The 13,650-nt window shown below is 39.9% G+C and overlaps 1 protein-coding gene across 1 annotated transcript; it reads left to right on the top strand.

Annotated features, from left to right (window-relative positions):
- Positions 1–316: 316 nt before the first annotated feature.
- Positions 317–11,907, top strand: LOC139665979 (zinc finger protein 362-like). Its single transcript, XM_071545049.1, has 8 exons — positions 317–847; positions 3,790–3,853; positions 4,139–4,385; positions 5,388–5,718; positions 7,860–8,084; positions 9,226–9,304; positions 9,503–9,661; positions 10,387–11,907. Exons 2-8 carry the CDS (start codon positions 3,791–3,793, stop codon positions 10,504–10,506), a joined length of 1,224 nt encoding a protein of 407 aa, XP_071401150.1. The 5' UTR covers positions 317–847; position 3,790; the 3' UTR covers positions 10,507–11,907.
- Positions 11,908–13,650: the final 1,743 nt, after the last annotated feature.

Raw genomic sequence — 13,650 nt, forward strand, 5'->3', positions numbered from 1 at the left:
TCCACAAGTGATAATTAGATTATGTTCTGTGTGTGCCAGCACTGTGTGGTTGTCTCCTTTCACATGTTAACTGATAGTACTTATTTGGCAGCGCTCATTGATTATTTACTCATTTTAGCCAAGACTAACATCTTTACCTTGATTTCCCAGCTGAAGCTCTTAATTAAGCCTCAGCTAATACAGTAGTGCCATCTCCTGCTGAGCTAAGCACAGAACATATTAGCAGCCTGTCATGCTGCTCCTGAGAGGATTAGATTTCAGATTCACTGTACATGTCAATGGGAGAGGCATATGCTTTATACTTGAGAAAGGTGAATGGGATGTTGAAACTTGTAATAGCCTACTGCGTGAAATTAAAACATTCCCACTATTATGCCATTACAATACTGTGAAATTAGAGTGCTTTATGAACTCGGGGATCTTTATGTAGCCTAATCATAACTATAATGCCCTTATTTATGTTTATTTTAAACTCATGGGCCAACTGCATGTTTTCATACAGGGAGGAGAAAGTTAACCTTACAATAACGTATTAATACCCTGGCAGAGCTGTGTGTCACTGTACAGGAGAACCTCTTTACATATTAATTTCCCGTTGATATGCAAAGTTTATTCTGTAGCGTCTGCACCCTATGAAACAGACAGTTGCCGATTTATTGTTGTACTTTGAAACCACAAAATGGGTTAAAATCTGTCTCGGCTCTGTATTTTTCACACTGAACAATTCCTTTGCCTGCAGCACCCAGAAGTGAACAGTAGGCGACCCGGAAGGTTTGAACTCCGACTGAGAGCAAGCAGAAAGAACAATCTAACCCTTTATAAAATATTTCTTCTGTCCCAGGTTCAGGTATGTAGGCTGCTCGATGCAATTCTCTGCCTCCCTTTTTACTCATTTGTCAGATGCGCAGCTGTCCCGGTGTCGCTTCGTTATCGTTTGTATTTAAGTCATGCAAAAGTTGTTATAAAAAAAAGACTATTTGCAGTGCACAAGATAGATTTTTCCCCTACTGTGCAAATATAGCTTAACGTTACATTACGCGCCAGAAAAAGCATCGACAATAATTGAATTTGGTACTTGCTTAGTCGCTGCAATTGTCATAACGCAGTGCATTCAGAAAGGCATGATGATTGTTGTAGGAAGTGTCTAGGTTTTTTTTCTCGAGCCGGGCTATTCAAACCTGCAAATCAAAGTAAACAATCATTCGTACACTTAATGCAAATAAACGCATGGCACATCCCAGCGCATCGCGACCATTTGAATACATCTGGCGAATTATGCCCCTATAATTTCGGATCTGCAGAATATGGCGTCCTGTCCTTATAAAAATAAGACAGGGCTGCCATTTTTGTTTTCCTTTTGTCTGAAAATTTTTTAATAAACTGTCTGAGAATGTGGGAGAGGCTGTGGACAGAGGCGCTGCGGAGGATCGTCTCTCTGTGGCAACGATGCTGCCGTTTCGGCTGCTTACATCGAGACATTATATGATGCTGTTCGTGTGGGTTTAATTGTCGGAATAATGCAGCTCGCTGCAAAAAAAAGGAAAAGTTAACCCTAACTTTTGTTTCAGTGCGCTTTCTGCCTTCTTCCACTACATGTTTAAAAGACGGCGTGCAGGTCTTTCTGTCTAGCTTTATAATTTGACATACAGTAGATTGAAGGTGTTCTGTTTTCTAGTTGATTATACTGGCGACGTTTTTTGATACTACTGAAATATTAAGAAATGTAATTAGGTTCACGCCTGGAAAGGAAGTGTTAGCCTACACGTTACCATTTGACCCAGTGTATGGTGACTGCTAACCATTTGTAGCACCTTATTAAACATTGTATACCTTAATATAGCATTAGATTGTAGTAGGATACTTATGATAACTTAGCTTAAATTAAATTATTATAAAATGTACACAGAACAGCCTGGTATGTGGGGCTTCAATGTTTTAATCACAGTTTAATTACTTTATACAGTGTTTACTAACCCTAACAATTCCATGTAAACCAGAATACACAGTTTTAACATTAAACTAGGCTGCATTTGTGTATATAAAAATATTCTGGCAAAAATAGCACAACAAAGCAGCCTAGATTGAAGTAGATCATCTATAGGTTTGCAGTCAGAGTTAATCTGCTCATTGGAAGGACATTGCCAATGTAAGGTGAAGTGTTGTCATCTCACATACAGTAGATACAGTTGGAGAAACCAAACCTCCATCACCAAACACTGTGAGCGTATAGCAGTCCACAGTAACCCACAGCAACTTTTTCATCTTGAATAAGTCGTATGTGAAACACCTTGCTGCCATGAAATGCTGTTTTCTGTGTGAAATGTGTCATGTCAGAGAGTGAGACAAAGCTGTCAGGCAGTCAGCTCCCCTCGCCTCTCCAGCCTTTTCCCCCGAGGCAGAAAACCTCCAGGAAGTGAAACTGATACCCGCTGGCATCATTAGAGAAATATTTTGTGGGGTTTACTGTACGTTCATACCCCTGGACATATCATTTTTGTTTCTCTTGGCTCATACGTGTGGACTGTGCTATGCTTCTGCTAAGTCAAACAGACTTAGGAATGGTGGAGTGTGCCAAAGCACGCAATGCAAAATGTCGTATAAAGAACTTCATAGGGGTTGAAAAGAGAAGCTATGGAAAGAAAGGCCTTCAGCTCACAGCTTTATGAGCAAGCGGCTTTCTCTGCCTTGAAGTTAAGAGGGTTTCTGTCCGTCTTGCCCAAGAGAGTTTTGAGGAAAAGCATCTGTTTGATCAAGCATAATGCCTAATTGTATCATGTGAAAATAAACTATTGTCTCCTCTAGATTTTTTTTACAGATTCCAGAATAATTTGATGTTTGGACTAAAAACTGTACAGTAGCATCTGTGCTACATCCCTTACAGATCAGTGTAATGTGGGGCTTTCGTTCAGTATCGTCATTATAGTTACTCCATGTTAATTATAGTTAGTTGGATTACTGACCTCTCGGCTTTTGAGATAGGCTACGTCATTCAGGTCTTGTCGATGCTGTGCTCTGAGGTGACTCTACAGTGTGTCTCCTGCTTCCCATCAGACGACCTGTTGGGGCCGACATGTTGAGGAGGAGTCAGACAGATTAGGATCCGAGCCACATCGGTTCAACATTTCTGTTTTGTCTGATAACAGCTTTCAAGTGTGTCCTAACTAGCTGTTGTAATCATGTGAGAGTCTATCTCTCGGCAAAATGCCCATCATGCAGCCGTGTGGTTGGAAATCCTAAGAAAAAAGCTGCCAAACTGGCAGGGAGGGTGAACAAAGCCCCTTCATCTCCAAGCGCACTCTGTCCTCGTGGCAATCACTTTTAAGTCTGTCTTTTAAGAATTTCTTGCTGACTTCATTCTCCACAGCAACTCAAAAAAAACAACCCAAAAAACATCTTGGACAACACTGAAGAAGTAGTGACTCAGAAAAAGTGTGAGGAAGGTGTTCTATAGTTAGATTCAGTGTGCCTTGGACACAAGGTTTCCTCTCGCACTTGGAAGAGGAGGAGAACCAATACAGAATGTCTTTCAAAATGCTGTATCACAAGACTGGAGCAAGTTATCTCAAATCATCACATTGAGCAGTCAGCTGCTGCATGTGTGGAGATTTGTTTTTTTGTTGTTTTTTTTGTTTTTAACCACTGCTTACTACGGTAATCACAAGTTTGATTACAAATATGTACTCAATACTGTACATACTGTCCACTATTTTCATTTATGGATAAAGACAGATCCAGAGGTTGAATCTTGCCCTCATGCTGCTGTTTTTGAGTCTCGTGTTTTCATTTCAGGATGGCTGAACCTCGCTTTAACAATCCCTATTTCTGGCCTCCACCACCTACTATGCCTGGCCAGGTGAGTGAGTCTGGTATTTTCATTAAATTTCTGCACAGGGTAATGATTGCTTTATACATTTTCTTGGAATTCAAGGAATTTCATGAAAATGTGTATTTATTTTTATTATATCCATACACAGTATTTAAGACAGACATCAGTTGTTGATCCTCAGGGACTTTCTTTCAAGAAGGTTGTGGGTACAATGTCAAGTAGCATCCATTAGAGGGAACCAGCGCAACACAAAGGGCACTGACTGAACTGATGGCTGTTCTCTTGTCACAAATGTTGTTTCCTGGCTGTCAGCTGGATAACCTAGTCTTGATCAATAAAATCAAGGAGCAGCTGATGGCAGAGAAGATCAGACCGCCACACCTGCCCGCTACCACAGTCCCTTCCCAACAGCCCTTACTGATTCCCCCCACCCAGGTGGAAGGCGGCCAGCATGGGATGTCCCTTCCCAAAGTCCAGCAGATGCCGGGTCTCCACACCCACAGCCCGTCCCAGCCAGACATCGCCCTGCACGCCCGCCCCGCCTCCAGCTCTGTCACAGGTACGCTCCCCCCAACAGTCACTCGTCACCGGCTCCACCTGTCAACATGCTGTGATTTGCTTAGTGATGTGCATGAAATTTACCCATCCTTCATCTCATTATATTGCATAAAGAATAACTTTATTTTGCTATATGATTACCTGCTGTAAATATCTTTTGTTGAGTGTTACTACCAATTGTTGTCAAATGTAATGTTGGCCGGAAGTGTGTTTTTTGTAAAAATGTGAATTTTCTGCACATCTCTAACAGGGCGTATTCTGGGGGATGTAAACTTGAATCTGGATGATAAGGCAGCTATAAAAGCTAGAGGACTGTGGGAAGACTGGCATTTGCGTCAAATCATAGACCAACCCTCTAGAACAAACCACGTATCAGGTAACAACATCAGTTTTATTAGACAACTCTCAGCCCAGTGCTTCCTGATGCTGTACAAATAAGAACAGTAGTATGAAACAAATATTGTTTTAGCAGTCAGGCCTGCAATGTATGGGTATATATACACTATTAGTCAAAGGTTTGGACACATCTGAATGTACTCTGTTTCTCATTATTTTAAAGCCATTTTGATCTAAAGGCTTATGCTTAAATGCTTGAAATTTGTTTCATAGACAAATATAAATAGTTTTCCAAAGCCTTTGCCTTTCCATCAAGGCAAAAGGTGGCTACTTTAAAGAATCTAAAATATAAGAGTTTGACATTTTTTGGTCACTGCATAATTCTGTTTTTGTTATTTCATAGTTTTGATGTCTTTACAATTATTCTAAAATGTGGAAAATAGTAAAAAAATAAACAAAGATGTGGAGTGTCTAAGTGTCTATTTATCCCTCTCCATGATGTCATTTTGACTTCAAAGTAAGCTACCCTTCATTCTTGCACAGTATTCTGTACTTGTATTTTTGTATGCCGTTCTGTTGTATTCCAATAAGAATTTGGAGTCATTTAGAAATGTAACCTGTTATTGATAACCTACTCCGATCTTTTCCTCCTCCGATCACTGATCAGGCGTGGCGCTGGCATCCAGAACAGGCAACCTCAACACCTCAGAGGTCATCACCCCAACCACACCCACCTCCAGCAGCCAGGGTCGGCTGGGTGGAGCCCCGATGCCTCACCTCATCTCAGGGTTAGCCGGCGGACATGGGATGGAGCCTTTAAAAAACAACGGGGGCCTGGCTGCGCTCCTTGGGCCTCCTCCCAAGGTGGAGCGAGGCCGTAAGAAGATCAAGGCAGAGAACGGGACTTCCTCTCTTCTGGTGGTGCCCTACCCCATCCTCGCCTCAGGCAACGACCAATCCTGTGTCACCATCACTGCCAAAGAGGGAAAGACATACAGGTAAGAAAGGGCATTTTTTGAGTAGTTCCACTTCAATTCAATATTTCTCGAATGACCTAGTGCCTACATGTCTTTTAAATGCATAGCTAATAAAGGTACAGTGTCTCTGACCTTGGCTTACAAGTGTTTCCAAATATATACATTTATATATACAGTACTGTGCAAAAGTCTTAGGCACATGTAAAAAAAATCCATAAAGCAAAGATGCTCTCAAAAATAATTAAATGAAAGGTTTCTCCATCCATATCAAAGAAATTAACTATAAAGAGCAGTCTACTGACACACTAATGCAGAAAAAAAATAAACATCAAAGATACATTTTATATAAAAAAGCTAGGGTGCCTAAGACTTTTGCACAGTACTGTATATATTCAACCATTACTTAAATTGTGGTATCTCACAATTTTTCCAGTGTCATGACTATTACACAGAGGTTTGAAATTCCAAATTTACAAATTGATTTTTAGATGCTTAAAGCTAGAGCAACCTTTTTTTTTTTCTTTAATATTTATGAAGGAGTGCACAGATTAAGAGAATGACATTTGTACAATGGCATATTAACAATATGAAACATTATGTTCCCCATTTTACCATACCCTTCCCATGTCAAAAGAGAAGTAGAAACAAACACACACACACACACACACACACACACACACACACACACACACACACATTCACTCACACACACGCACACATGCATGTACACCCTCATGTGCACACTCCCACGCGCACCCAGACCTGCACACGCACTGACAGTTGTCCATATGGCCAACAACAACAACAACATAAATGCAGATATGGGTTTTAGGTAGGCTAGGTGGCCTGGGGGTAAGGACTCAGACAAGACAGGACAACAAAAGAACAAAAAACAAAAGACAAAAAAGAAACAAACAAACCCAAAATAACAATAATAACAAGCCCAAAGACTTTTTTTTAACAGTAATACCAGCTATTATCATGTCCTGGATGCTATAAGATCTAAATGTGGCTGCCAAATTTGAAGAAATTCATGCTGTTTACACCTGTTATTATAATAGTTTCTGTCAAGAGGAATGTAACTTGAGAGTTCATTAAGCCAGTGTGATATGGTTGGAGGAGTAGAGGATTTCCAATGTATAGTAATACATTCCCTGGCTGCCAGTAAAGCAAGGTCAATATATTTTTTTCTGGTGCTTGTTCCATGGGTCAGAATGGAGAGTCCCAAGCAGACACAATCTTTGTAAACATGGAATAGATACATTGAGACAGGTAGATATTGTGTCAGTAACAACACAGTTAGACAATAAATTACATGACCAGGACATGTGGGAAAAAGTTCCCTTCAACCTAGTACAACGCCAGCACAGAAATTATAGTTCCCCATTAATTTTGTGCATTTTCTCAGGTGTAAAATATATTCTATGAACAGTTAAGGTATGATAACCTATGTCTGAAATTATAAGAGCAGTTGTGAATTCTAGAACAAATATGAGACCAATCTTCTAAACTTATTGTCTCACCAATGTTGTTTTCCCATTTTTGTCTGACCTTATCAGTAGTGGTAAGCTGGAGCAGCCTAACCTCACATAAATGTTTGGGATTGTAATGAACATAACAGTAACATAAGAAGTATAATACCAAGTTTGACCAACAGATGGCTCTGTGAATTAAGGGACGTCCATATAGACGGCCAGTAAAAGAAGTGTGTTTCCTGGTTGGTGAGCAAAACAGCAAAGAACTAGCACAAGCTAGCTGTTCATAAGATAATGTTTCATCATTACAAGAAATGAACAACACAGGGATAGGCCTCAATTAAAGTGTGTAAGACCACATATGTTTGTGCTCCATAGTGCCACCATCAGGCTGACCCTGCAGTAACACTTGTTTTTTGTTATTACTCCTGCAAAATTGACTCAATCTCCACCACAATTTCCACAGCGAAGATGTACAAAACAAACATCTAACGCTAGAGCAATGAAACTCCACGTGTCAGATCAAATTTGGTACTTGCTCTGTAATGTTACTGTGAGGACAGGTATTTGTGTGCTTGGACGCTGCTAATGGAACGCTTAGGCTATATGTGTCTGGCCACCCATCTGTCTTTCTGCCTGCCTTGTTTATGTGTGTGGTCTGTCTGTGTGTCTGTTTTCTTGATACAGGTGTAAAGTTTGTCCGCTGACCTTCTTCTCCAAGTCAGACATGCAGATCCACTCCAAAACCCACACAGAGGCAAAGGCTCACAAGTGTCCTCACTGCACTAAGTCCTTTGCGAACGCGTCCTACCTGGCCCAACACCTCCGCATACACCTGGGCGTCAAACCTTACCACTGTTCCTACTGTGAGAAATGTTTCCGCCAGCTCTCCCATCTGCAGCAGCACACCAGGTCTAATCTTTACACTCATTTCACTTGATCACCTACAGTCTGTTCATGACTTTTTTTTAACATTGATATTGTCCAGCAAAGCCTTGCTGAGCACACATGCTGTTGTTCAGCACCACCCTGCTTCACAGTCATACAGTTACATACGTTCACACCTGAAACTGCCCAGTATACAGTCTTGTTCTGTTTGCCACTGAGCAGCAAAAACGTTAAGAAGCTGTGATGAAATATGATTGTTGTCAAAATGATGTAACTTACTGGGAGTATTGTGCAGTTCCTTTTTCAAATCGCTGGCATGCTAGTCTTTAGTAAAGACAAACTCACAAAACTTTTTAGACATGTTACCTTGGAAACAAACTGGCCCAACACCTCCGCATACACCTGGGCGTCAAACCTTACCACTGTTCCTACTGTGAGAAATGTTTCCGCCAGCTCTCCCATCTGCAGCAGCACACCAGGTCTAATCTTTACACTCATTTCACTCGATCACCTACAGTCTGTTCATGACTTTTTTTTAACATTGATATTGTCCAGCAAAGCCTTGCTGAGCACACATGCTGTTGTTCAACACCACCCTGCTTCACAGTCATACAGTTACATACGTTCACACCTGAAACTGCCCAGTATACAGTCTTGTTCTGTTTGCCACTGAGCAGCAAAAACATTAAGAAGCTGTGATGAAATATGATTGTTGTCAAAATGATGTAACTTACTGGGAGTATTGTGCAGTTCCTTTTTCAAATCGCTGGCATGCTAGTCTGTAGTAAAGACAAACTCACAAAACTTTTTAGACATGTTACCTTGGAAACAAACTCCCAGTACAGGGCCTAGAGCTGGCTAAGAAATGTCAATCAAAATGTCACACTCCAAGTGCAGGATGAGTCATCAAAACAGTACACTGAAGTGTTATTTTAAGGTATAATTTTGAGTAAGCAAATTATTTTTGTGGCCTCTTGGCTTGTACCATGTCTTTGGTACTTTGCCGCACCTTAGAGTTAGGTAGATTGCTTCTGATTGCAATTCAATCAGGTGTTTATTTTTTTGTAATTCACAGCATTTTTGATCTCTCTTTCTGGCATGCTTGAAAAGGTTTTAGATTGCGTAATGTTTGTCTCATCATTCCTATCTGTTCAATCTCTTTCAGAATCCACACAGGTGATCGGCCCTATAAATGTGCCCATCCAGGATGTGAAAAAGCCTTTACTCAGCTATCTAATCTGCAGGTAAAGATTTGAAATAACCAATCAGTCTTTTTTTCTCCGCCACACAAATCTCATTTTCCACTACTGATATGGATCTGTGACATAAGTAACGGTGGTAGCTTCTGTCAGGCAATAACTTGAGACATGCAGACTCATTAGAGCGCTGTGCTGGTGACTCACTGTAATTAACAGCTAAACGTTTCGTCTCCCCCACTCCAGTCTCACCAGAGGCAGCACAACAAAGACAAGCCCTTCAAGTGTTCCAACTGTTACCGTGCCTATTCAGACTCTGCCTCACTGCAGATCCACCTCTCTGCACACGCCATCAAGAACGCCAAGGCCTACTGTTGCAGCATGTGCGGCAGGGCGTACACATCAGTGAGTTGGAGTTGTGTAAATCAAACAGATTTCATATTTTAAGCTGCAATAAGCGATTTTCCCTGACCACTAGAGAGCGACAGAAACCGCAACACATTTGTAAATAAAGCACAGCAAAGCCATTGCACTACGGAGGGCTATTAAGGATAAACCTAGCAAAGCACCATGCATAAAGGCTAACAGCTAAGCTAACTGTACCTACGGAGATGTCTCGCCGGCTACCAGTCTCGCTTTGCCAGAACTTTCTCCCGCTGAAGGTTACATGTCCCACAATGACAAGTGAAGAGGAAGCTGGCAAGTTTACCAGTTTAACAAGTTTAGCACTCGCTTCATTCAGTGGCGATTCTGCCATTACCATTTTCTTTCAGGAATGGGAGGGGGAGAGTGCCGCTTTTAAACAGCGACGGAGGAGACGAGCTAGGTTTAAAAAATTTTTAAAGCTACTGAATGAGCCGGAAGGAGCTTCGTTCTGGAGTGGAATTTGACAACAAGCTTTTGAAAAGAGGTGAAAACAGCAACACAGCTGACCCGCGTGTGTGGATATTGTTTTATATCATTATGTCTCAATGAAATCTCCACATAGCACACGTTAGTTTCTGGATTGGTTGTAAGCTCTGATATCGCTTATTGCAGGCTTAAATTGTTAAATGTGAATTGTTAGGTCGACTGCAGCGATGATGTCTCAAGGTGTTTTGATGCTGACGGAGGCTCTCTTTGTTCTCCAGGAGACCTACCTTATGAAGCACATGTCTAAACACACAGTGGTGGAGCACCTGGTGACCCATCACTCTCCACAGCACAGGACAGAGTCGCCCACCATCCCTATACGGATTTCCCTCATCTGAGCTTCTCCTCGTCGTTGAACCCTCGCCCATCCCCTGCTCTTCCATCAGAGACATTTCCTGTGATATCCACTCTCCTCTGGTGGATTCTGTTTTCCCACAAATGGGTTCCAAAAATGTGCCAGATTGTATTTGTATCTTGTGAAGAGGTACTCTTTTAATGAGTATATCCTCCTTTCCTTTCTTGCTGACCAGATAGTATTATCGGGGACATCCAAAGATGATTTTACAGCACTTTCAGGCCTGGAAATGAAAGGCCAAAAATTTTTTTAGTCTGACTTCACAGAAAAAAACATATTGCTCCAGGCAGCTACATGGAAAATTTTAAACTTTTTGTGTTATAACGGATTACTTTGTCTTTTTATATGGTCCTTTTCTTTCTTTACTCAAGTCTTTGCAAAAACCTATTTGCATCAGACACCTTGTCTTCCTTTAGCTAAGCCGAGTGACCATAAAGGTAAATGCTTATATAAAGTGTATTCATGTATCTTGTGCCACTTTTTTATGTCAATGTTTGCAACATTTTGCTAATCCAGTCTGTCTGGACATAATTCACACATAATTTATGTGTCAATATTTTTACTCCATAGTTTTTCTTTAACATATATTTTGTAATGTTATGAAAAAATGCTCAAGGCAATCCTTAAGAGTCCCCAATTTAATATGGTCAAGTTTTAAAAGTGTTTGGGCTCACCTAAATTATAAGCACTGCCATGTAGTGATGATGAAAGACCTGAGCAATCAAATGATACACTGTAGAGGTCCAATACAGACTATTGGTTTGACACTCAAAATACTTAAATTAATAATGAATTCAATAAATAATGTGATGAGCATGACAGCATCTGCTCTCCCATAAGTGCAAGTACAAGAGTTCAATCAAAGTAGTGTTTTTTGTAAAAATCAGTATCTTTATCTGCTGGTCAAGACTCCCTGAGAATGTAGTAATTTTTTAGAAGCCTTTTTCTCTTCAAATTCACCACAATATTTATGTTTATTGTGTTATTATTACATTGAATGATGCACTTACTGTACTGTTTGTCCACTTTGTATTTAATTGGGTGTGCAAATAAAAAAAATGGCAAATCCAAAATGTTATATCAATACTCCACTCTGCTCAGTGAGCAGAAATGTTTCTGCCCTGAAACTGAATGATGAAATTCCTCCTTTGGGTGTTCAGTTATAATGTGTAGATGCGGTATCATTATGTAAAGACAACCTTGTTTTGAGTATTAATTTTGCCATCATTAATTATCATTAATAATCAACATTTTGCCATTTTATATACATTTAAGCCTTAACTTTATTACAATTTTAGGGTACACTCTTATGTTGTTTATCACTTTACATTTGCCTTTTATGTCACAGCATGATATATACTGTAAATAAACTATATTAACTGTTAACCCCTTTTATAATAAATAATTCTATAATTACAGGCATTGCTGAAAGTCTTCTTCTTTTGCAATGTAGTGTGAAGACTTGTTTCTTTTTCTTTTACTTTTATTTGAGTGTATTCTATCATTCCACAATTATTTTGAATTAAGCCAAAGAAATCTGCCCTGGGTTTGCCAAATGTGTCTTCATGCTGACATTGTTTTTATCCAATGGTTTAAAATGGAGCAGCAGTGAGATGATTTTACTGAAAAACTACTTTGGGAAACCACAGGCCTTGGCCAGACATAAATGACTCTTTCAGCAACTTCTTAATGCTGATGAATCAAAGGTCATACAGTTGCTCCTGAGGTGGCTTATTTATTTATGAATGACTGGTATTGGGTTACTTTCTGTTTAACTCTATATGAAAACGGTATACGGTTACCCAAGGTGATGTGTGTACAGGGAATGGATAGATATTCAAGCTTTACCGTACTTGACTCTTCTTAAGCTCTTGTTTCTCACCTTATTATCTGGGTACTATTATTGAGGATAATGTTTCAGTCGGCTTCAGTACGTATAGTGCCTTATTGTTCACTCCAAAACAAAGGCTCGTGTCTGGAGTCAGGCTGCACCTGGAACAAAGTATCCGGAAACAATTCTGGCAGAAAAAAAGATAAAAGATAAACACAATCTTCTTTGTTCACATGTACCTATCACATATGTAATATGTACATACAGTGCATAGAAGATTCAGTTTGATGCACTCTGTCATTTTAAAACATCTGCATGTCTTCTTCGCGAGAACACACATTTGTGTTGCTTTTCAACACAATGTGTTAATGACAATTACATCCAACATATGCTGTTATTAACACATATTGACTGAAAGGTAACACATACAGTATATCTCCCAAAGAAGACACACACACACGTGTTCAAAATGACACATCCCTTTTCAAGAGTGTGAGAATAAAGAATGAAGATATTATTTTATATTTTGCTACCCATTCATCTACAATGCAATGCCAATTTCTAAAGTCTGAGTGGATTTGCAACTATAAGCTGTGCAGTCGGTCAGCATAGAAAGCTGCAGGCCAGAGATATCAGGATCATAGCTTCATTTTATATTGCAGACAAGTCAGCTTTAAAAGTTTTGAAGGGCAACAGATTTTAAGAGCCTCAAAATAAGAGGCCAATCGAAGTATTATCAGGGAAACAAGATAGTTGCTCTAAGCAGTTAAAAATGTAATGTTACTGTAACCTCTAAGGTCCCAATACAGGAGGGGAGCCAAAAGGCCAAATACAAGTCGTTGAAATTAAACCAACATGTGCTTTTACTGTAGATACTGATCAAACCTGCCCAGTTTCCTTGAAGGGCCTTGATGCCAGCTCATCTTTGCCCATCATCAGTTTATATTTCACCAGTGATGATCTTTGCACTATAGTCAGCAAACTTGGAGCATAATCGGCTACGAAAACTTCCGCAACCTGTATCCAGGCAGGGTCAGGGCGACTCATGAATTGAATTAAGAATGCATGGTACTGCATGGTAATTCAGTTCCTGGAGTTGGAATTGGAATTGCACCTAGCTTTATGGAAACAGAAATGGAATTGAATTAGAATGACAGGAAAAAGAACTGAATTCCTTTAAATTCCACTTCTAACAGAGGTTGTCTTGACTTCCTAAACTTTATAAATCAAACATTATAATAAGATCAACAGAGGAGATATTGATTATTTATCGATGGGAGACTTCATGAAAAAATT

The sequence above is a fragment of the Centroberyx affinis genome, unplaced genomic scaffold, assembly GCF_046629955.1.
Source record: "Centroberyx affinis isolate AG114_WGS23_722 - 3 ecotype Tasmania unplaced genomic scaffold, CSIRO-AGI_Caff_v1 ptg004757l_1, whole genome shotgun sequence".
Taxonomy (NCBI): domain Eukaryota; kingdom Metazoa; phylum Chordata; class Actinopteri; order Beryciformes; family Berycidae; genus Centroberyx; species Centroberyx affinis.

Coding starts and splice junctions, on each gene's coding strand:
- LOC139665979 (XM_071545049.1), top strand. CDS start 3,791: ATGGCTGAACCTCGCTTTAACAATCCCTATTTCTGGCCTCCACCACCT. Junction 3,854..4,138: donor CACCTACTATGCCTGGCCAG/GTGAGTGAGTCT, acceptor CCTGGCTGTCAG/CTGGATAACCTAGTCTTGAT. Junction 9,305..9,502: donor CTCAGCTATCTAATCTGCAG/GTAAAGATTTGA, acceptor CCCCCACTCCAG/TCTCACCAGAGGCAGCACAA.